Genomic DNA, 22,680 nt, shown 5'->3' with positions numbered 1-22,680 from the left:
GACTTTAACGGTGTTTGCGTGTTCCAACAAATTTTTTGCCTGTTCCCATGTTCTGGTGCGAACCGAACAGGGGGGGTGTTTGTCTCATCCCTAATGTGGACAAATTACGATGACTGCAGGATCGGATCCATGTTCAACTTTACAATCAGGCCCCTGGGGTGCAGGGGCTACAGAGGCAGAGAAGATTTCCTTCCCCACTTTTGGTATATTGGGAAAATATTCCTTTAGAAGTATATTTTACACCCATGTTTTATTATACTCTACACATGTGAGAACTTTAAAGGTACAATCAAAAGAATATTGTAAGAACACACACATCTATTAAAAAAGTCCAGACATTTCTCTATTGAAATACTCAGATTTCGCTATTTGTATGAATGCAACTTTAAAAATTAATAAACCACCTCACAGTTCAAAGGGTTTGCTGTGTTCTATTGCAGCATCTATAATATACAGTATATATATTTATTTGTACTGTATACCTTAAAGCGGAACTAAACCTAACTTGTCAAAACTACACAAGAGACATGCTATATCTCATCTGTAACAATAAACACCTGTCTGTTTATAGTTTTCTATTGAATGTACACCGAGGTGTGCATGCGTAGCTCAGCATGCATTTTAGGCCTGCTGTGTCAGAATGACTGATTTCCATGTGCATGTGCAGGATGATGTCATGGCCAATTAAGATTCTGAAAACTTGGCACCCGAGGAGAAGATGACAGTGACCAGTGAGGAATGTAACCACTACATCGCTGGAAGGTGGAGTTGAGCATATTCAGGAGTTTAGTTTTGCTTTAGGCACCCTCCACACAGGAATTTGTTCACTGATCCCCGCTGAGCTGACAGATGGCTGGTTTGTGTCCGCAATGCTTATGCAGAGCGGACAAAGACACAGCCCACTCTCCTCTATAGGTGGTCAGATGTGAACGGATCGCCTGTTTATTTACACATTTCCAGTTGTCATCCAATCTGATCTGCTAGATGGATGGGGAAGGGATCCCCATCTGTTTGTTTCTAGTGTTATCGGATGTTGAAAGGTGTAAATGGAAACATGTTCAATTACATTAGATGCTCCATAGAGGACAATGGAGGGTCAGAACCAGTCTGCCTGAAAAAACTGACAGGCAGACAAGATTAGTCTGCTTGTGTGAAAGGAACCTTAATGGTCCAGATTGCAGCTATATCTGAGCCTGGCCATAAAAAGAAAAAAAATATGCATTTCTTTTATGGTAAAAAACCCACTTTTTTCTGGAGTATTGGGGCAGTATACATTGTACTGTACATGACTTGAGCACCTTTGGACATTATGCTATTCTCATTTGGTATTTCCCTTCTCTGGCTCCTCCCTCCAGGTATGTTATCCAATAAAGTGATATAAATATATCTTTGTCTCCAATTGGTGGCTTTTCAAATATTGTATGTTCTATTCACTTTCTTTTGTACGTTAGAAAATGTCAATAATAATGACCTCCAAAAATATAGACTTCACCTAAGACAACAAATCATGTTTCAACCTCGGCACCAGGGTGGTTTGTCAGTTCCCCATATGGTTTGCCGCTGTGCAAATGAACTTATGTGAGCCTATTATCTGGGGAATGGACCTCTACACCGGGTAACATTGGAGACTGCACAACTTAATCCTATCTCATTGGAGACACTCTTCCAAAAGGTTCACAAACAAATTATGAATCTGATCATTTGTCTTTCTTTACAGATAAGAAACAGTTTGAAAGACTTTGGCAAATTGATGTTTCCAAATGCACCATTACCTTCCCTGATCCAGAGCCCAATGCTCCCACCCAAGTTTATTGACGATCAGCCTCAAAAATCTTTTGATATTTACAAATCAAACATTTTTTTACACTTACAATAAAAGGATCATCCTTGTTACAGGCCGTCATGTAATTTTAACACACATATATATATATATATATATATATATATATATATATATATATACATACATACACACTAAAGACCCACCTGCTAGAGTCATTATATCATCAGTTTATAAAGTCCTGTTAGTAAGCCATCTCCCCAAGCCAAAAATATGTTGAGCACCGGGAAAAGTGCCTTGGTGAAATCATAGACCAATGGTATACCACATCCAATTGTTCAACAATTGCCTCATCTATAGAATCCAACTCAAGCTCATAAATGCGCAAGAAATGAATAAGTACATATGTTTTTTGTTTCTGTATTTTCAGTTTTTTTCCTATGTTGAAATACATAACAAATGTGTATATGTAATTTTTGTGAATTGTTTTTCTCTGTATTTTTCTTGTTGAAATGTAAGACTTTGTTTTTCTATGAAAATTTTCCAATAAAAGAATTAAAAAAAATCTATAGAATCCAGCTTTAGATCACATGCAGCTAGATGGTGCTGTAACCACTGATGAATGTCACCTCTTCAGTTTTAGGATTTTGTTTTAGGGGCTGTCAAACCCTAAGTACCCATTTTCATATTCAGTATGTCCTTTTATAAGAAGATTTTGGAGCAGGGTATACCAGATGGTCTACACCCTTCTGGGCAGAGGTATCCTAACAAAACCTAAAGATGCCTTACTAAACTTGAAACCTGGGCACCGCACAAACATATCTCTTGAATGAAAGATGTCTGCGATTCTTAATGACAAGTTATGAAAGTTTCAACATGTCTGGACTGCTTAGATCAAATATTATTTCCTTAGAGCCCTTTCACACTGGGGCGGGCATCGTTGGTAAAGCGGTGCTATTTTTAGCGTCACTTTACTGTTGTTTTAGCAGCGCTATTTGGCCACTAGCGGTGTATACACCGCTCCTACAGTGCTACAAAGGTGCAGCTTGCAGGATTTTGTTTACCATCTTGCATGCGCACCACTTTCACACTGGAGAGACAGGAGAGGCTCTTTACAGGCACTATGCAGGCTGATCAGTGCTGCAGACTACTGGCTGCATGTGCTGATCGAATGAAAATTTTCCAAAAGCCCTGTTTGAGAGAGGCGGATTGTTAGATAGAATTTTCCAGAGTGGGAAATGTCATAGATGGATTGAAATTCCTGCTGAACTCGCCAAATTTTAATCCATCTATGGCCGGCTTTACAGCATCTCAGCTGACTCCCTGAGGGTACCTAATACGTTGGATACAGAAGAGTCTTTCCCAGTCTCAGATTATTATTGTCATGTGCACTGATATCTGTGTATTTACCCTCTTTGAGTGGAATTATGATTGCTGTTCTTAATGTCTAAAAATTTTGTTAGCTTAATTTAGTTTTTTTTTTGTTTTTTTTATTTTCATTAACTGGAGTTCTTCTTTAAGCTTTTTTCTTGACAAAACTTAAGCTTTGTCATATTAGGATTACTAAAAATTCCCACTGAACTACCCACTTGCAGAGTTTTGGTGACCAGTCAACCTGTCCATGTACCAATCATCTACAAAATTGTTTCTGATCCTGAGTAATTTCCTTTAAATGGTTCTAAGATCAAAAAGCTCCAATAGCTTTTTCCAATAGCTCCCCATCAAATCATACTTTGCAGCTATTACCTTTTGTACCACCACCCCCTCCCTTTAGAATGTAAGCTCTACGAGCAGGGCCCTCCTGTACCTTTTGTATTGCACTGTACTGTAATTGTGTTGTCCCCCTTATACATTGTAAAGCGCTGAGTAAACTGTTGGTGCTATATAAATCTCGTATAATAATAATAATAATAATAATAATAAATAGCTGTCCTAGCCCCCCTGCCCCTAAATACTTACTTGGCTTTTCCCACCAATCCAGTGCTGTTCTGGCTACAGCACCACTTCTCCGCATTATGCTTTCAGAGGAGACTCCTGTGAGCTGGGGCATGGCTTGCTGGTTCTATGTGTGTCTATGGATGCACAAAGCCCATGACGAGAGCATGTCCGTACAGGTTCTCCCTTAGCACATTGCTTGCTAAGGGGGTATCCAGAGAAAAAAGGAGCGAACAGCTCTGGCAGGGGACTCCAGAAGAGGCAGTATGGGATCTCTCTGTGCAATATCACTGTACAGAGCAGGTAAGTATAACTAGTTCCTAGTCCACCTGGGGAGCGAACATAGAAACATAGAAAAGCGATGGCAGAAAATAACTGAATAGTCCATTGAGATAAGAGCTACATTTCCACAAACATGGAGAATGAAAGTAGCCACCCTGTAACAAAGTCAGGTCACGCAGCAAAGCAGCAGCAAGCAAGAAAAAAAGGAATTCGGAGAATGGGAGAAAGCTGAGAACAATAGATTTTTTTCTTTAGATTTTGTTCTTTACATTTAGTGGCACTTTACAGTAAGTTAGGACTATAGCAGTTTTTATGGCTGGGTTTAGTGTACACAGGCAGGGGGTTACGGTTTAGATAAGGTTTCAGCTTAGAGGTATGACACCCTAAATTCAAGCTTTAGAAATGTGCCAGGGAGAAGGGATAGAAAGATAGCCATGTGCTATTGCCTTAATAAAAATCTTAAAATGTTGTTATCAACCCTATTGAGGTTAACTAGAACAAAGAACATAGTGAGCAATGCAGGAGATCAACAGAAAAAAACATACAGTGCAACATTGGCTGCTGCTAAGCAAATACAGTAGTTTTGGGTAAGTTCTTTGTTATAGAATGGCCTGTAGCAGATTAAACCACATATATGGGAAAAGGCATGTGTTGTTTCATCAAATTAGAGGTTTGACACAAAGCCACAAAAGGTAGTGAAGTCTACAGAAATAATCTGCTATATCCTGAATGTTGCACCCTCTTGTATAGATCCTGTGGCTTTTGTTGAGTGTTTTCTGTGGCTGTTAGAAAGACGTGACTTTAGGGTTAATTTCCAGAGGACTGCCTTTGAGGACTTGAAATTTACCCTTGCAGAAAGATGCATAAAACTCCAAGTGTCTAGCCATAACTTTAAATGATTGCCCTTAAACAATACGCCTGTGTTCCCAAACAGGCATTAAAAAAGTATTAAACCCAAACCCATAGCAAAAATTTAATATATAATGCAGCTTAGTAATTCCTAGATGTGATGGGTGCATTCATTTTTTTAGACTTTCTTTCTTCTGTTTTCATCTGGTGATCCAGGCAGCAAGTCTGTTGTTTTTCAAAAGCACAAGCTCTCGAGCAGAATGTATCAGTTTACATGGATGAGACAAACCCTTTAACACTGGCTGTATAAAAAGTTTGCTGTAACAGATTATAAAGTGTGAGCTGGAGTTTGGCTTCCCTCCACCCAAACTGACAATGATGCTGACTGCTGTGCTTTCTGTGCTCATTCATCCGTAGTCTCGCTAACACCGGAAGTGTGTTACTGGCCAGATCACCAGAGGAATACAGAGGGGAAAAAAGCCAAAGAAACGGAAACTGATGCAGACACCACATCTAAGCTACAATTTAATACATTTTTTGTTTTGGTTTTAATACCACTTTAAAATTTGTATAAATAATCTTCAAAAGTATTAATATGCAACACATGTATTAAAAAAATGTTTTCTGGTATTAATAGGAGAAACACACAAGACTTACCCAAAAGGGGAAGTTCTGCTTTTCCCCTCCCCCCTCCTCCTTTATAATTGGCACATTATTTCTTTTTTGGGGGGCGCAGGTACCTGATTTGGACAGGTGCCCACTCCCCCACTTCCAGGCAGATTGTTGCGGCGATCTGAGTGGAAGTTTGGCCCCCTCTCCTTCTGGGAAATTTTACAGGTGCCAGAAGACTGCCAGACCAATCAGAAAATGCAGCGCCTCGTATATGGCCGTTTCCCTTGGTAAGGATACCAGCGTCTGCACCCAAAACTGATTGAAGAATGGGCTCAGGACATCCCTGGATCCAGGGGAAGGCAAGTGTCTATATATTTAAAGTCAACAGCTACAGTATTTTTAACTGCTGACTTTACATTTTGGAGGGGAGACTGGAGCTCCTTTTTAACCCCATCTTCTGTCTCATTACATACCTGTTCCAGTTTAGCAGAACTGGTCATATTGATTCTTTCAGAAGCATTGTCTTGTGAATGATGCTTGCTTAATGTCTTTGTTGAATCTTTGAACATTGTATCTTTTTCCAGCAAACTATCTTGCTTAGAAATTGGTATTGCCAATGGACGTCTACAAAAAAAAAGAGAGAGAGAGAGTGTAAGAGATAAGTGAAATTAGCTCAGCCTGAATCTCCCTAGAATAGAAACAATTAATATGGAGGATTTTGCATGAACTTGTGCCCAGACTGAGGAAGGCAAAAGACATGCAGCTAGTAATATTTAAAATTCTACTCAGTGCCAGCCATGCTTACGTTGGCAGAATAATCATGGAACTAGACTGTGCTAAGAAAACAGATCAATAAGTCATCTAATATTTTTGAGGTAAAGCTACCAGTAAATGTGAATCTTTTAAAAGGACAGTGCAAACATTCATCACAGGCTACAAACTGTCCATTTTCTCCAAATTGAACAGCGTTTATCTTTTACAACATAGCCAGGTAAATATTAAGTGAAATTCTTTATATTTAGCAAAGTTTAAAAATGCCCTGATTTTCAGCATGCATTTGTTTATAAGTATCTTTCAAAGTATTGTTAAATCTGAAACAGGAAGTAAACAGTTTTTAAAGGCTTATATTAAACAGTTTTTAAAGGCTTACTAAATTTGTTCAATGTATACTGTATGCATAATGTTATTAACTTGCCCACCTCTATCAGGTGTAGCCTCTCTAATATGCTGAGGTCTGTCCTAACTCACTATTTGTATTTCATTTCTATGCATCATAAACTATGAAACAACTGATAGGTGTCATAGCTCTGAAGTATCCATATTTGAAAAGAAATCATGGGGAAAGTAAAAAAAAGGCAGGGCTCAGAGAGAGCAGGACCACATGGGAAAAAGTAACAAGGTTCAGGCTAGTAAAGGATGTAACCCAGAGCAACCTGCAATCAACACCACCCCAAGGGAACCCACGTCTTAAGGATCTTATCAGCATGGACTTCTACCTGTAAAGGTACGCCTAAGCAGCTGAAAAGTAGTCAGTTAGGAACTTGAGAGTTATGGACTGTACTGCTGCAGCTTCTAAGTAAAGTTTTGTTAACTGTTTCTGAGCCGGGTCTGAAGTTATTCAAAGGGGTGCATGGTGGTACATAGCATATCCGAAGAACAGGGCCTGTAAAGCACATACAGTGTACAAGAGTAAAACCATCACAAAGGGTTAACTTGGCAGGAAAGTCCAGTGTTGCCAACCGTCAGTATATTTACTGGCAGCCAGTAAAAAACAGGCACTTTTCTCCTGCCAGTAAATGCCAGTAAGAGGAAACGGTTGCCAGTAAAAAATGTGGCCGTGGCACTTGGCTCGGAAATGGACAAGCGCAGCTCGGGTCCGAAGCTGGCCAGGACCATCCAAGTACCTGCTACAGTGTGTTCAGGTGGTACCAGCAGGGGGCAGGTCTGGCAGAGAGATGGTGCCTGAGCATGTCGTGTGATGTCATGGTGCAAGGGAGCCAAGCGAAGTGGCCAGAGCCTCGTGTGCGGGTCTGTGGGACGGGAGCAAGGCAAGGACTGTCAATGCTGTCAATGCTGTTTGGATTGGAGAGGACCACCTGGCATGGATAGAGACTGTTACCGTGACTCAGGATGGGACGTGTCAGTGATCTATGCTGCTGCACACTGCTGTCAGTGTCACTTTGAGAGTCTATTTCATGTGCGTGTGTCGCCCATTCTAATTCCCTGCTCCTGAATCCTGTCCCTGAGCCACTTACTTACTATATTTAAAATAAAATAAGAATTATTCTTTTTGCCTTAATATCTATTATGAATCACATTGCTAATTGCATATTGTACTTATTTGTAGCCTAAATACTGAAATTTGCACTTACAACTGTAATTTTGTAACTTTTGGAAATGCCAGTAAAAACTTGGTAGTGCCAGTAAATGTCAGTAAATTTCAATCTGGTAGGTTGGCAACACTGGGAGAGTCGAAGCAGAAGAGTAGTAGCATGGGTAACCATGAACTGGTAAATGTGTACAGCAGCCAGACAGCGAGGAGCGGTACCAGGCTCGGTTGACAGGTCCTCCGGTAGTGAGGGGGGTCGGTATTCTGCCTCCCTCCCTAGTGGTTGGTTCCCCAAAAAGTACTATGGTCGAACCCATGGTACGGAGACCCCATGTATCCAGCTGTATGGTACGGGAGAGAGAAGGACATAATTATGTGCACGTATGAGGTCTGCGCTAGTGCACAGCAGGACCCCATTCTCTCACTGGGAGTGAAGTGGCAGAGTTCTGCTGGACTGGTGGAGAGGGCATGGGCTCAGCGGTGTCACTCCTAAATGCAACATTCATAGAGCAAAGTTGTGCAGTAACATGGCACAGAATGTTTACAGAGGAACTGCACACACTGTACGGCCTATCTCTAAGCTGAGGTTCTGCCTCAATGTAGACTTTCACATGATGACGAGTAATAGGCACTTTGCTATGTTTTTAATAAGAATTATCAGAATTATAAGAATAAGAATTATGACAGGACAAGCCACCCAATAGCTATTTTAGCTGATAGATAAAAGGGACATACAAACTGTATGCAGTTGTAGTGAGACAACCATTATCCCTTTATGTTCACGACAGATAAGATATAAACAGATAAATACAAACAAGAAGATGCCTGGGGAAAACAGAAAAAATATTATATGTAAAATTTTAATGGAATACTAGCTAGAGAAAGAAGACAAGCAAATTAAGAAAGCAATTGCACAGCCCACAGGCCAAGTGCTGCAATTGAAAACAAAGGCAGAGGGGAGGATTGTTGTGATGAAGAATGTCAGATGTTAAAAGAGAATTGAAATGAAAATAGAATGAAAATGTTGAATAGTCGAAGAAGAACAAATGTAAAGAAATATAGAGCAGCATCAAGAGGAGCTAAAAGGTTTTCAGAAGAAAAAAAAAAGAGGGAATGGGAAGGTTAGATAAAAATATTTACTAAAAGCATAAGAGCAAAAAGATGTAAGAAGTATTACAATATGGTAAGTGAAAATTGTTTTCTTGGAGTATATTACAGGACACAGGAAGAGTATTCAGAAACAATGGATTATGCAGCCACTTTTAGAAGATTGGGCTCCTTCCACTCCCCTCTTAACGTTCCTTTATTTTGTTAGCAAGCAATAGCAATAAAAACACCAAGAAAAAGATTTTACGATAAGTGAAAAATTCTACTTTCTTAATTGTACATTAAAGAACACAGGAATGGTATGCAGAAACATTTGGACATCCAAAAGCAGTCCAACTGAGGGATGGGCAACAGAGTGATCAAGGACTAACAAACCCATAAAAAGCAAAAAGGTAACTGAGGGGGCTAAACCTGAAGAACCTTACAACTGAAGCCAGCATCAGCAGAGGCTGGAGCATTCAACTGGTCAAATTCAAAGAACATGCAAACAGAAGACCAGGTGGCAGCCTTGCAAATTAAAGAAACAGATGCTTGGAAAGAGGGAACCTTGCCCTTGAGGTCACAAACTAGAATATTGAGCTATCACATCTACCTAGAGATAGTGGAATGAGAAGCAGGATGTCCCTTATGGGGACGAGTAGAAATGACAAACAGGGAATCAGGCTGTCAAAAGGTAGCTGAGAGCTGAGAGATAAACTCAAACAATCCATACCATAGCCAGACAATGTGGGGGGGGTCTTCTTACGGAGGTTTAGAAGAGGTTTAGAAGAACAAACAGATGGTAGAAAAATGTTGTGGGTGGTCTTCGAATTACTGATAAAACCAATTTGAGATACCACAAAATAACTGGGGAAAATACAGGAGAAATAATGTAAGCAGCACCCTGTAAAAATGAGTGCTCTCTAGAAAAGAACAGCTAAAGTCAAGATTTTACCCTTGGTACTTAAGCCAAATGCTGATCCAGAACAAACTAAGAAAATAAAAAAAAATCATCTCATGCAGAACTTCCTGGAATCGAATTTCCTCTCACACTAAGAAATACAATTTCCAAGTGCAATAAACTTTGTGAGAAGTCAATTTCCCAGCTTTCAAGAATGCAGGGATGACTGAATCTGATAGGCTGATATCTGTCGGGACCTGGGCTTCAACAGACAATTAATTAAATCCAGTAACTGAGCATCAGGGTGGTAAACTGCCCTTGGGACAGAAGATTTGGATGATCTGGGAGGGCCCACAGAGAGTCTGCCCAATGCCTAATGAGGTCTTAGACCCTGCCCCATAGCCCAGATTGGTGAAATAAGAATCACCAGGATGTTTTCCATCTTGATCTTGCGGGGGAGAAAGGAGCTTCAGAGGGGGCAAAGCGTAGATCAGGTTGAACTGTATATGGGACAAAAAAAAATACTGGTTCAAAGAAGGAAGTCATTAAGCCCAAGACCCTCATAGAATGGAATTTTAAATGGCTTCTGGACTGCAATGTTCCAATGTGGGAGTAGAGAGACTGGAATTAGTCCAAGAGCAGATAAACCTTTGACAGGGGCATGTCTAAAATTAGGCCCAGATACTCCAAGCAATGGGATGGTTCCAGCACCGATTTCTGAAGATTTAGGATGAACCTGGATCTCTGCAGGGTCTGTACAGTCCATTTGACATTAGTTGACAGGGCCAGAGGTGACTATTCTCCCAGAAAGAGGTTGCCCAGATATTCCATTATGGTTATGCCTGAGAGCAAAGCAAAGCAAGCAAGGGAGCTAGCACTTTGGTGAAGACCCATGGTACAGTGTACCAAAATGAAGGGCAACAAACTGGTAGTGTTGCATTTCCACAACAAAACACAGATAGCTTAGATAAATTGGGAAGACGGGGGACATGCAAGTAGACAACCTTCATGTCCACAGAGGCCAGAAGGTGCCCTGGACGAAGGAAAGCAATGACTGATCAGGAGGATTCCATATGAAATTTTTGTACCCAGAAGAAGGTCTTAAGAACCTTTTGGTCCAATAAGAGTATTCATCCTGTATGATTTTACCTTCTTTTTTCCAGTGTAAAAAGGGTACTTTTCAGACCAGTGATTTCCATAATGAAGTTGTCCAAGTATTCACCAAAGAGGTATTTACCAAAGAGCCCCTTTGAAGAAGTCAAAGCACCAACGCAACATGTAGGGCACAGCCTCTATTTTATTGTGTGCTGAGTGAAGGTGATCCCCTGTATTATAATGTCTGCAGCCTGTGATTACCGGCATCCTAAGCTGTCAGCCAGAGGCTCCTGTGTCAGTTGTGAGCCATGGGTGAACCTCGCTCCATTTTAACTGTTTTTTGTGACCACATGTTATTCTGTGTAGCATTCCATTTGTAATAAAGAGACCTAAGGCTTTTAAACAGGTAACACTATTAGGTCATTCCTATTTTTTATGAGCTGCATTGGAGGTGGATTAGACCAATTTAAGAGAGAGAACCAAACTGGATATGTGCCACTTTCAACTGATCCTGGCTATTTAAAGGGGTTTAGACCTTTCTATAAAGGTCCACATCTTGAGCTGAGTGTCCTTTTTATGTGGTGATGGTGGTGTGTCCTCAGTTGGAAGTGAATCATTGTATCTTCCTAGGAGATCATTAAGGGGCCATTTCAGAACTTTAAGAGAATTATAAATTCATGTGATAAAATTTAGCATCCTATGTTTCAAGGTGGTGGGGACTATATTTATTTTTTTAAATTTTCACAAGGTGGAATTTACTGGTGAATCAGAAGAGAAGAATATCACTAAAGACTTCAATTGAAATTTGTTATATTTTCTTTGGATTAATAGTTGTAATGATTATGCATGGGTATACTTATTGATCTATTTCATTATACGCTTAGTATTTCTGCATTAGGGCTCCAAAGACTAACATTTGAGCCCAAAGGGGCACATTTTAGATTGGAAAATAATATCTGCTAGCCATCTACACAGTAGAGTAGGGCCACTAGCATGGACTTTAGTTGCTGGAGAACAGCAGGATTTGTCATGATAGATCCAGAATCCCAGGAAATATCCTTAGACCAGACAGCTAAGGTCTCAAAGATGACAGTGGCCTCAACGGCAGAGTGCAGGACAGGATCTGCAAAGTCAGAGTCTTGATAAGACAAGAAATGGCATTGTAAATTATTTAACAGGTTGAGGGTTCTTTAGAGAACCCAAGGCTAGTCCTTTAAGGTGTAACTGATTCAGACAGCTCCAAAGCAAGTACAAACTGCATCAATAAGGACCAAGATGGTATCCTTAGTTTTGGAGTAATATCTACAGACTGTGACACCTTGTGTATCAAGTCTGCTAATAAGACATAGGTACAATTCCTGTTGCACTGTGCAGAAGCATCTGTGGCCTCACAGAAGTCAGAGATAGACTCTGTAGAAGAGGGTAGGGAAGTACACTTGCAGCCCCTACATTCTGAGTTAGCTATCGTTGCTGTAGTTTTGCCCTTAAACCCAGACACAGCAGTTGAATATTCCTCGTTAAACAATATGGAGAAAGGGTTAAATCCAGAAAGGATAAGGAAGACACAGAGGAGTGCTACGGCTGATTGTCAGTGCTGGGTCCTATAGAGAGGACACTACAGGCCCTCCCAGCACTGTTAGTGAATTGAAAACTGACCAGACACCCAGTACAATTTCCTCTGCACTTATAATCTGCCAAAGGAGTCCAGAGTAAGATGTGGCTCACTAGGGTACTCAAGAGTCACTTCCAGAGCAGGAAGGGCCAATGCTGTCTAAGACTAGGTTACAAAGAGGCTGTGCAGGATCATAAAGGTGCCCAGCCCTTAAATTAGAAAAATATGTTTCTAAGTCTGAATATGGCACTGCGCTCAACCTACCAGACTGGGACTAAACATGTCCATGCTGGTGTTCTAGTGTTAACCACCTAGGAGGACAATAAACAGCCCACTAAAGCATCTAGGCTGCCTGAGAAAGACCAAAGCCTTGATTTATTGCAGCAGTGGTCCTGTGCCATCCTGCAGTCTCCCAACACAGTTTACAGCAGGCAGGATCTACACAGCCTCATCCACCCAGTGAGCATACTCCTTCAGGAGTCTTCAGGGACAGGGTTCCACCAGAAGTGTGAACCACAACCCTGGCCCTGTAAAGCACTCTACAACTAAATCCCACTTTATACCAAAGGTGTCAGAAGAAGTTGCCTAATGTAGAGTCCAGGGACCAGGGGCATATTACAAGCTGGACCTACATTTTCCCCACAATGGGGTCTGGGTACAGCCTGAAAGGCTTTTCTGATGATCAGCCAATCTGGAAACCTGCAAAACAAGTCCCAGTAGCTCTGTAGCAACTGACCAAAACTTGCTAGAATAAGAAAATGTCTTGGTAGAAGAAAGAAATTAGTCCATTCTCCTATGAAACTAACAAATCACTGGGGTATACTAGGAATGGAAGATTTTATACTGGACTGTCCTTTTAGCTTTTTTGCCAGTGCCCAATCGCCCAAAGGCAGCAGCATAGTCCAATATTGCTGAATACTTTTTCTGTGTCCCATAATGTACAAATAAAGAGGTGTTTCAACATCGACTGACTTGTGTGAAGAAGAGACAGTGACCTCATTGAACATAAAGGCCAAATTAAGGAAAAACAGAAGGATTTTTCACGTAGTGCCAAATAGAGACAGCACTAAAGTGGGAGAAATTGAGATTGTTGAAAAAAACAAAAAACAGAAAGAGACAGAAGTATTAGGATTAACAGAAAGGTGGAGGAAGAAAAGCAAGGGTCTGTATAAGGATGCAGTTAACTGGAAATGGTGGCACATACAGAATAGAGGCTGTAAAGTATGGGAGGAAGAAAAGATGCCAAAGGACTGGGAAATTGTGTTATTTTTATCCAAAAACATAAAATAGTTATAAGAAAAAAATAACTATTTACAGGGGCTATTGGATAATTATATTTTACAAAAATAAAAGATAACAAGACTAGATAATTACAGTATATGGAGGAGACTATCAGTGTGCATCCCAGTATAACAGATGGGCTGCAACCATGCTCCCCCAATATGTCAAACAATAGCATAGTTCTGTGATTACATTGTGGTTTTTCACATATTATAGGTTGGTTTTAAAAAGGCATATGACTGCATCAAGCATGAAAATAAAAAGAATACCAATAAGGTAAAAAGGTTAAAATAATTATTGAAGACATAAAAGGGAAAATTTTGATACAGGGAGTCCTTATGGGAGAATTTACTGTCTGTGGTACAGGACTGAATCTACAAAATAATATTTCCAGCATTCTTTTGTAGTTAACCTCATTCTAATGTCTGTATTGAGAAAAATAAGTGATAACCCTAAAGGCACAATAATAGAACAGATCATACTGATGATAATGTGATAATGGGAAAAACCTCAAGATTTTCTATGTGAAAGTAAGAAATATTTAGAGCAAGAACCAGAAAACACTTACTTAATATTATCGGTGCATTTAGATGTAAACCAAGCATATGAGACATGAAAAAATGCACAAGTGCAAATACGTAAAGGAAAAATACTGATGAAAGAGCAAATATTCAAAGGTAAAAGGAAGACGTTTATATTCCCTGAATACAGTTATGAAATCAAACATTTTATCATGGAATCTAAAATTTAGATTTATAGAATAGTTCTATAAAAGTGGCGGCCTGTGCATTAAGGGTTCACGGGCGCACGGGTGCTTCCCCTCCATCTGTGCGTCCGGCCCCCTGATCTACATACAGGGATGTTGGATGCATGGACTCCATTGGGGGGAGTGTGTTTTTGAAGCACGTGATTAGAGCCAGGGGCTCTAATAGGCTTCAAAAAAGGGTGGGCTCCAAGCCCACCCAGTTGTGTGATGATAACGAATAAATATTCGTTATCGCCGCACTGATCCTCCTCCTTGCAAATCGTGAAGCGGATCTGACACCCAACACCCGATTGGATGAAAGGACAGGCGATCCTATTGGATGCCTAGGGGGGGAGAGAAGAGACGCACATCGCCTCTATGAGAGGACACAGGAGCCGCTGCCTGGGACACCCATCACCCACTTCCTGACCCGCAGCCCATCACTAAGATGGGGTAAGTGCTGGGCAGACAGTGGGGGGAGAAGTTAAGTGCTGCTGGCCGCCGGGGGGGGGTGTCGGGACATGCTGGGTTACTGCCATGCACTGGCCGCCCGGGGGGGGGAGAGCCGCCACTGGTTCTCACACCTATTTTTATGCAAGCAGCACTTAGGGGGTTAACAAAAGTAGATTTAAGAGGGGGGAAAAGAAGGTTTTGTAGAGTAGTTTTGGGAGGTAATAAATGGAAAATAACATCAAAGAATTACATAACTACAGAAAGATATAAGAAGTCTGTGTCTTAGGTAGCTTTGTAATACATGTGGAGGTAAGAATTTTGAAGTTGATTGTTGAAAGAAATGCAGAGGATGAAGTAAGTGGGGAACTCTCGGAGACTTAAGATAATGTAAGAGCGTTATATTTTAGACAGCTAGAAGTATATGTAAAGTATATTTAAGGCCAAAGTTTTATTTTAGGTTTTGGATAGAGTGCTGGGGGGCTAGAACCTCTATTGGGTTCTCATTATTGTCTGAGGTTCACTCTTGCCATTTCTCCTGCTACCAATGTCACTCGGACTAAAAGTGAGGAAGAAGCCAACGTCTTGAGTTAGAACAGGACTAGAAAGGAAATCTTCCAGTGGTGACAACTAAGAGATCATTTCCCTCACTTACACAAATGCAAGAAAAAAATATGATTTTTATTACAGCTTATCTGTAAAATCCTTTTCTTGGAGTACATCATGGGACACAGAGCCTTAAGTAATTACTTAATGGGTTATAGGCTACCTTCAGGTGTTGACACTGGTAAACCCAATCAAGGAAGTTTCCTCTGTATCCCATGATGTACAAGAAAAGCATTTTACGGGTAAGATGTAATAAAAATTCTATTTTCTTTATCGTACATCATGGGACACAGAGCCTTAAGTAATTACTTAATGGGACGTCCCATAGCAATGCTACTTGAGGGGAGGGAGACACAACCCACATGGTACTCACAGACTTGAGGACTTATACTGCTGCCTGCAGCACACTGCGCCCGAAGGCGATATCCTCATACCTCCTTACATCCACCTGATAAAATTTTGTGAATGTATGCACTGAAGACCAAGTTGCGGCCTTACAGATCTGAGCCATGGAGGCCTGGTGACGCACTGCCCAAGAAGCACTAACCGACCTGGTAGTGTGCACCTTAACTTGAAACGCGGTAATTTTACCCCTTAAATCCTAAGTTTGAATTATCATTCACTTAGCGGCAGTGGATTTTGATGCTGCCTGTCCTTTCTTAGGACATCTGGCAGAATAAATAAGACATCAGTCTTACGAATCTGAGCAGTTGCCTTAAAATAGATTTTCACTGCTCTCACCACATTAAGACAATGTAGTGACTCTTCTTCCCTGGAACATGGTTTTGGAAACGATGGCAGGACAATATTTTGGTTCAGGTGAAACCTGAAACCACTTTTGATTAAAAAAAGTCTGCACGAGGGCGTAACACCACTCTGTCCCCATGACAAATCAAATATGGGTCTTTACAAGAAAGAGCAGCCAATTCTGAAACCCTCCTTTCTGGGGATATAGCAACCAAAAATTCCAACTTACTTGTCAGAAGGACTAGGGGAATATGTTGTATTGGTTCAAATGGCTGTTTTTTGTAACACAGACAAAACTAAGTTCAAGTCCCAAGGGTACAAGGGAGGTTTGCCGGGCGGAATAAGCCACGTCACCCCTTAAATAAAACCCCGGACTAAGAATGAGTAGCAAGTGGTCCTTTGAAATAAGACTGATAAAGCTGAGACTTGGCCTTTAATAGTACTCAAGGCCAATTTAATTTCTACCCCTAATTGTAGAATTCTGCCTATTATATATCTTCGAGGGTGCCAACCCTTGGATTCACACCAGGAAACATAAGCCCTCCAGACTCTATAATATATAGTTCTGGAAGCTGGCTTCCTTGCATTAATCAGGGTAGAGATAACTGACCCGGAAAGCCCACGTTTTTTCAGAATGTGGGTTTCAATAGCCAAGCTGTTAAATATAGAGACCATAAGGTAGGATGGAATATCGGTCCCTGTGAGAGCAGATCTGGCCGTAGTGGGGGGGGACCATGGGCCCTCCACTGCCATCTTTATGATTTCTGCATACCATGACCTTCTGGGCCATGCTGGTGCCACCAGAATTACCGGCTTTCTTTCCAGCTTGATCCTGCAAAGAAGTCGAGGCAGCAACTGAATAGGGGGGAATGCATAGATCAGTGAGAACTAATCCTATGGGGTCACTAACACATCCGTTCCACATGCGAATGGATCCTTTGTTCTGGCCACAAAGTTGACTAACTTCATGTTGAACCTGGACGCTATAAGATCTACGTCTGGAGAACCCCATCTTTAGGAAACAGCCTGAAATATGACAGGGCGAAGAGACCATTCCGCTGGGAATAACTACTGGTGACTCAAGTAGTCCGCCTGCCAATTCTCTACTCCTGGAATGAAGACTGCCGATAGGCATGGAACATTCCTTTCTGCCCAAGTTAGAGTATGATTCACCTCTCTCTGTGCTGAGAGACTTTTGGTGCCCCCTTGGTGATTAATATAGGCCACAGCTGTGGCATTGTCGGATTGAATCCTGACAGGACAATCCCGTAACCTGAAAGTCCAGGTCTTTAGAGCCAGACGTACTGTCCGAATCTTTAGGATATTGATGGGCAAGGTTTTTTCGGTTCTTGACCACTGTCCCTGGACAGTTGTCTTTTCTAGCACTGCTCCCCAGCCTGAAAGGCTGGTATCCATTGTTACCACTTTCCAGATGACTGGTCTGAAGGATTTTCCTTTCAGCAGATTCTGGGTTAGAAACCACCAAGTGAGGCTTTGGGACACTCTCGGGGACAGCTGCATTGGCAAGTCTAAAGCTTGAATTGTTTTGTTCCAAACAGACAGGATACTGTTTTGCAACATTCTTAAATGAACCCGGGCATAGGGAACTGCTTCGAATGAAGCCACCATGGTTCCTAGCAACCTCATGCAAAGGCGAATGGAGGGATCGCCATTTGACCTGACCGTCCGCATCAACACTCTTATGGAGTTGATCTTTGCCTGAGGCAAGAACACCTTTTCCTGGGCTGTATCTATGATCAGACCCAAGTACTCCAGCTTTTTTAGCAGTATTAAGGAAAATGTCTCTAGGTTGAGAATCCAACCCAACTCTTCAGATAGTTGGTTGTAGTGCGTACGCTTTGCTCCAAATGAGCCACCGACTGATCTATTAGTAATAGATCGTCTAGGTATGCTACGACTGTTATGCCCTGTGCCCTTAACCTGGCTAGAGGTGGGGCCAGCACTTTGGTGAACACCCGGGGCAGGGCTACAAATTGAAAATGTTGCTGTTCTAACTTGAACCGCAGAAACATTTGTTGACGGGAAATATAAGGACATGCAGATATGCATCCCTGTTGTCGATTGATGCCAGAAGTTCTCCTCCTAGAAGGATAGAAACTGACCTGATCGTCTCCATGCAAAAGGAGCAGATTTTTAGGAACTGAATTTGATTTCTTAGATCTAGAATGGGTCTGACATCTCCATTTGGTTTTGGTACCATAAAAAAGTTTGAATAAAACCTCAAACCTTGCTCTTTTGTGGGGATCTGTATGATCACTCTTTGAGATATTATTCGGTCTAGTGCCTGAAACAGAGATTGTCTTTCCTCTGGATCTTTGGGAACGCTGGACCTCAGGAAGCGAGACGGTGGAAAGTCCCAAACATTCCAGCTTGTACCCCAGCGTTACCGTGGAGATGACCCATCTGTCCTGAATTTCTTCTTTTCAGACTGAAAACTGCAGAAGTCTTCCCCTCACCTTGGTGAGGGGGGTTGCCTCTTCATAATGAGGCTTTAGGATTCTGGCTTGCAGGTTTCCAACCTCAGGACTTCTTTTGAGCCTGAGTCTGATTCTGAGATCTTCCTCTTGAGTGTGACGGAGGAGGCCGTCGCCCCTGCCTAGAGGTGGAATCCCCTGGCATAGGGGAAAGAGCCCATTTAAATAAGGGGCATTTTACTTTCTTTTGACTGGCAAAAGAGTACTTTTCTCACCAGAAATTGTTTGGATATTTTTGTCCAAGTTTTCTCCAAATAGTCGCTCCCCATGAAAAGGAAGCCCAGTTAGAGGTCTTTACATGGTGCTTCAGCTGACCAAATTTTTTAACCATGGGATTCTACGCATATGCACAAGCATAAGCGTAAGGCAGGACGCCTGGTGAATACAATCTTTAATAGCATCTATGGCAAAGCATAATGCTTTTGGTAGTTAAGCCAAATCCCGAGCTTGTTGTGCAGGAGGCTCTCTAAGGGCCTGTTTAAATTGGTCCTATAGGGATTGACAGATGCTTATTGCAGCGACTGCAGACTGAGTAATGGCACCTGCCATGGAAAAAGTAGATCTTAACAGGGATTCCAACTCCTTATCTGTTGGATCCTTAAGCATCTGTGCATTGTCTACTGGACAATTTAGGCCTTTATTCACATTGGAAATCGCAGCATCAACTGCTGGTATTTTCCATCTTTTGGAGAATTACTCCTCCAGGAGATTGCAATTTTCTTAGGAGGGAAAAAATGCTTATCCGGGTGATCCCATTCAGCTAAAATAAGCTCTTCTAGTAATGCATGTGCAGGAAATGCATGCAAAGGTTGAGAGGGTTTTAAGGAACTCAAGGAAGAAACCAAACTTTCAGGAGACTCCATTAGGGGTAGCATGAAAGTAGAACGAACCATCTCTGAAAGAGATTGTATCAACAATTTCTCAGATTTGAGAGGCTGAAAAAGGCTCATCTATTATTATTATTATACAGGATTTATATAGCGCCGACAGTTTACACAGTGCTTTACAACATTAGGGCAGACAGTACAAGTACAATACATATCAATACAGGAGGAATCAGAGGGCCCTGCTCGTTAGACCTTACAATCTAGGAGGGAGGGTCAAATTATACAAAAGGGTAATAGTTGTGGGGGATGAGCTAATGGAGAAAATAGTGCAGTTGTTAGATGGAGGCAGGATAGGCTTCTCTGAAGAGGAAAGTTTTCAGGGATCGCCTAAAAGTGGATACATTTGGAGACAGTCTGACAGATTGGGGTAGGGAATTCCAGAGGATGGGCGAGGCTTGGGAGAAGTCCTGGAGGCGGATATGGGAGGAAGTGATGAGGGAACTAGAGAGCAGGAGGTCTTGGGAGGAACGGAGATGGCGATTAGGTTGGTATTTTGAGACTAGGTTAATGATGTAGCTGGGGGCAGAGTTGTGGATGGCTTTGTAACTTATTGTTAGTATTTTGATTATTTTGAGTATTTTTGAATTAGTTGGGCAAGTGGCAGCCAATGGAGGGATTGGCAGAGAGGGGTAGCAGACACTGAGCGGTTTGTAAGGTGGATGAGTCTGGCAGCAGCATTCATGATGGACTGAAAGGGGGATAGTCTATTTAAAGGTAAGCCAATGAGGAGGGAATTGCAGTAGTCAAGGTGAGAGATAACCAGGAGCTTTGTGGTTTCATTGGTTAGAAAGGGACGTAGTTTAGAGATGTTGCGGAGATTGAGGTGGCAAGCTTTGGAAAGTGATTGGATGTGGGGCCTAGCACCCTGACATGTGGGGATGGGTGGATAGTTTTGCCATTGCTCTTGACAGAGAAGTCAGGGGAAGAGGCACGTGGGGGAGGAAATATTATAAGCTCGGTTTTGGACAAGTTGAGTTTGAGGAAGTGGTGTGACATCCATACAGATATGTCGGTTAGTAAGTTAGTGATGCGTGAGGAGGCTGATGGAGTGAGTTGAGGGGTGGAGAGATAGATTTGTGTGTCGTCAGCATAGAAATGATATTGAAAGCCGTGAGAGGCTATCAGCTGACCCAGGGAAGAGGTGTAGATTGAGAATAAAAGAGGTCCAAGAACAGAACCTTGGGGGACCCCGACAGAGAAGGGAAGAGGAGTGGAGGAAGTAGAATTGTAAGTGACACTGAAGGTGCGTTGGGATAAGTAGGATGAGAGCCACTGAAGAGCCCAGTCACGGAGACCGAGGGAGTAAAGTTTTTTGAGGAGGAGGTGGTCAACCGTGTCAAAGGCAGCTGAAAGATCCAGAAGTAGGAGTACAGAATAGTGTCCGTTGGTTTTTGCAGTTAGTAGGTCGTTTATGAGTTTTAAAAGAGCAGTTTCTGTGGAGTTTTGAGGGCAAAATCCAGATTGAAGGGGATCAAGAAGGTTTTTTTTAATGAGGTGGTCACTCAATTGGTTGTAAACCAGGCGCTCAAGTAGTTTAGAGGAAAAGGGGAGCAAGGAGATAGGGTGTAGGTTAAGATTGGTAGGGTCCAAGGACGGCTTTTTAAGTATGGGGGTGACCAGTGCATGTTTTAGAGCATTGGGAAAGATGCCAGAGGTGAGGAAGAGATTGAAGATATGGGTTACAGAGTGTAGGATGGGGTCAGAGGGCGACCGTAGCATTTGAGAGGGAATAGGGTCCAAGGGACAGGTGGTTAGGTGGGCAATAGAAAGGAGTTTAGCAACTTCGTCTGTAGTAGCAGATTTGAAAAAGGGGAGTGTCCCGGTTGTACCTGTTGACATGGGGTCTTAGCTGGGGGAGATACCTGTAGAGTGGAGATTTCATCACGGATTGTATCAATCTTGTTTTTGAAGTGATTAGCGATCTCCTGGGCAGTGAGTGAGTCAGTGGGTGGTGGCGGTGGAGGACAAAGTAGAGAGTTGAAGGTAGAGAAGAGTTTACGGGGACTGGAAGAGAAGGTGTTAATAAGAGTGGTAAAATAGGTTTGCTTGGCAGTGTGGAGGAAAGAATAGTATTTTTGGAGGGCAGATTTGTATTGGTTGAAGTCTTTGAGAGACTTATGCCCCGTACACACGGTCGGATTTTCCAACGGAAAATGTGTGATAGGACCTTGTTGTCGGAAATTCCGACCGTGTGTAGGCTCCATCACACATTTTCCATCGGATTTTCCGACACACAAAGTTTGAGAGCAGGATATAAAATTTTCCGATAACAAAATCCGTTGTCGGAAATTCCGATCGTGTGTACACAAATCCGACGGACAAAGTGCCACACATGCTCAGAATAAATAAAGAGATGAAAGCTATTGGCCACTGCCCCGTTTATAGTCCCGGCGTACGTGTTTTACGTCACCGCGTTCAGAACGATCGGATTTTCCGACAACTTTGTGTGACCGTGTGTATGCAAGACAAGTTTGAGCCAACATCCGTTGGAAAAAATCCTAGGATTTTGTTGTCGGAATGTCCGAACAAAGTCCGACTGTGTGTACGGGGCATAAGTCTTGTGCCACAGACGCTCAAGAGCGCGACTATGTTTTTTGAGAATTTTAGTGTCATCTGTTTGCCAGGGTTGTAGGGGTTGTAGGGGGTCGAGGCCTGATTCTGTGTGTAGTGAGGGGAGCGAGCTTGTCCAGGGTGGAGGACAGGGATTTATTGTAGATGGAAGTGGCTTGGTTGGGGCAGGACAGGGGAGAGATTTTGTCATAGAGGTGGTCAGTAGCAGAATAGAGGAGAGAGGAGTTGAAGTTGCGAAAGTTTCTACGGGTGATGGTTAGGCGATTGGAGGGAAAGATGGAAGACAGGGGGGGGAGAAACTAATAAGGTGGTGGTCGGAGAGAGGAAAAGGAATGTTTGAGAAGTTGCTTCAGGTCAAATGAAGAGGTTAGACTAAGAAGTTTAGAAGTAGCAGGAGTGTTTGTATTAGCAGGGATG

The 22,680-nt window shown here is 42.0% G+C and overlaps 1 protein-coding gene across 5 annotated transcripts in view; it reads right to left on the bottom strand.

The window, feature by feature from the left end:
• The window catches only part of MYO16 (myosin XVI), a 669,347-nt gene that overhangs the window by 380,242 nt on the left and 266,425 nt on the right, over positions 1–22,680 (bottom strand). For all 5 annotated transcript variants that reach the window (XM_073614485.1, XM_073614486.1, XM_073614487.1 and 2 more), the window contains exon 10: positions 5,932–6,082. In XM_073614485.1, the coding sequence (XP_073470586.1) occupies positions 5,932–6,082 (151 nt within the window). The remainder of the gene's footprint in view (positions 1–5,931; positions 6,083–22,680) is intronic.

The sequence above is a fragment of the Aquarana catesbeiana genome, linkage group LG02 (assembly GCF_042186555.1).
Source record: "Aquarana catesbeiana isolate 2022-GZ linkage group LG02, ASM4218655v1, whole genome shotgun sequence".
Taxonomy (NCBI): Eukaryota; Metazoa; Chordata; class Amphibia; order Anura; family Ranidae; genus Aquarana; species Aquarana catesbeiana.
Note: the sequence above shows the minus strand (reverse complement) of the source record. Positions and strands in the feature narration are given on the sequence as shown.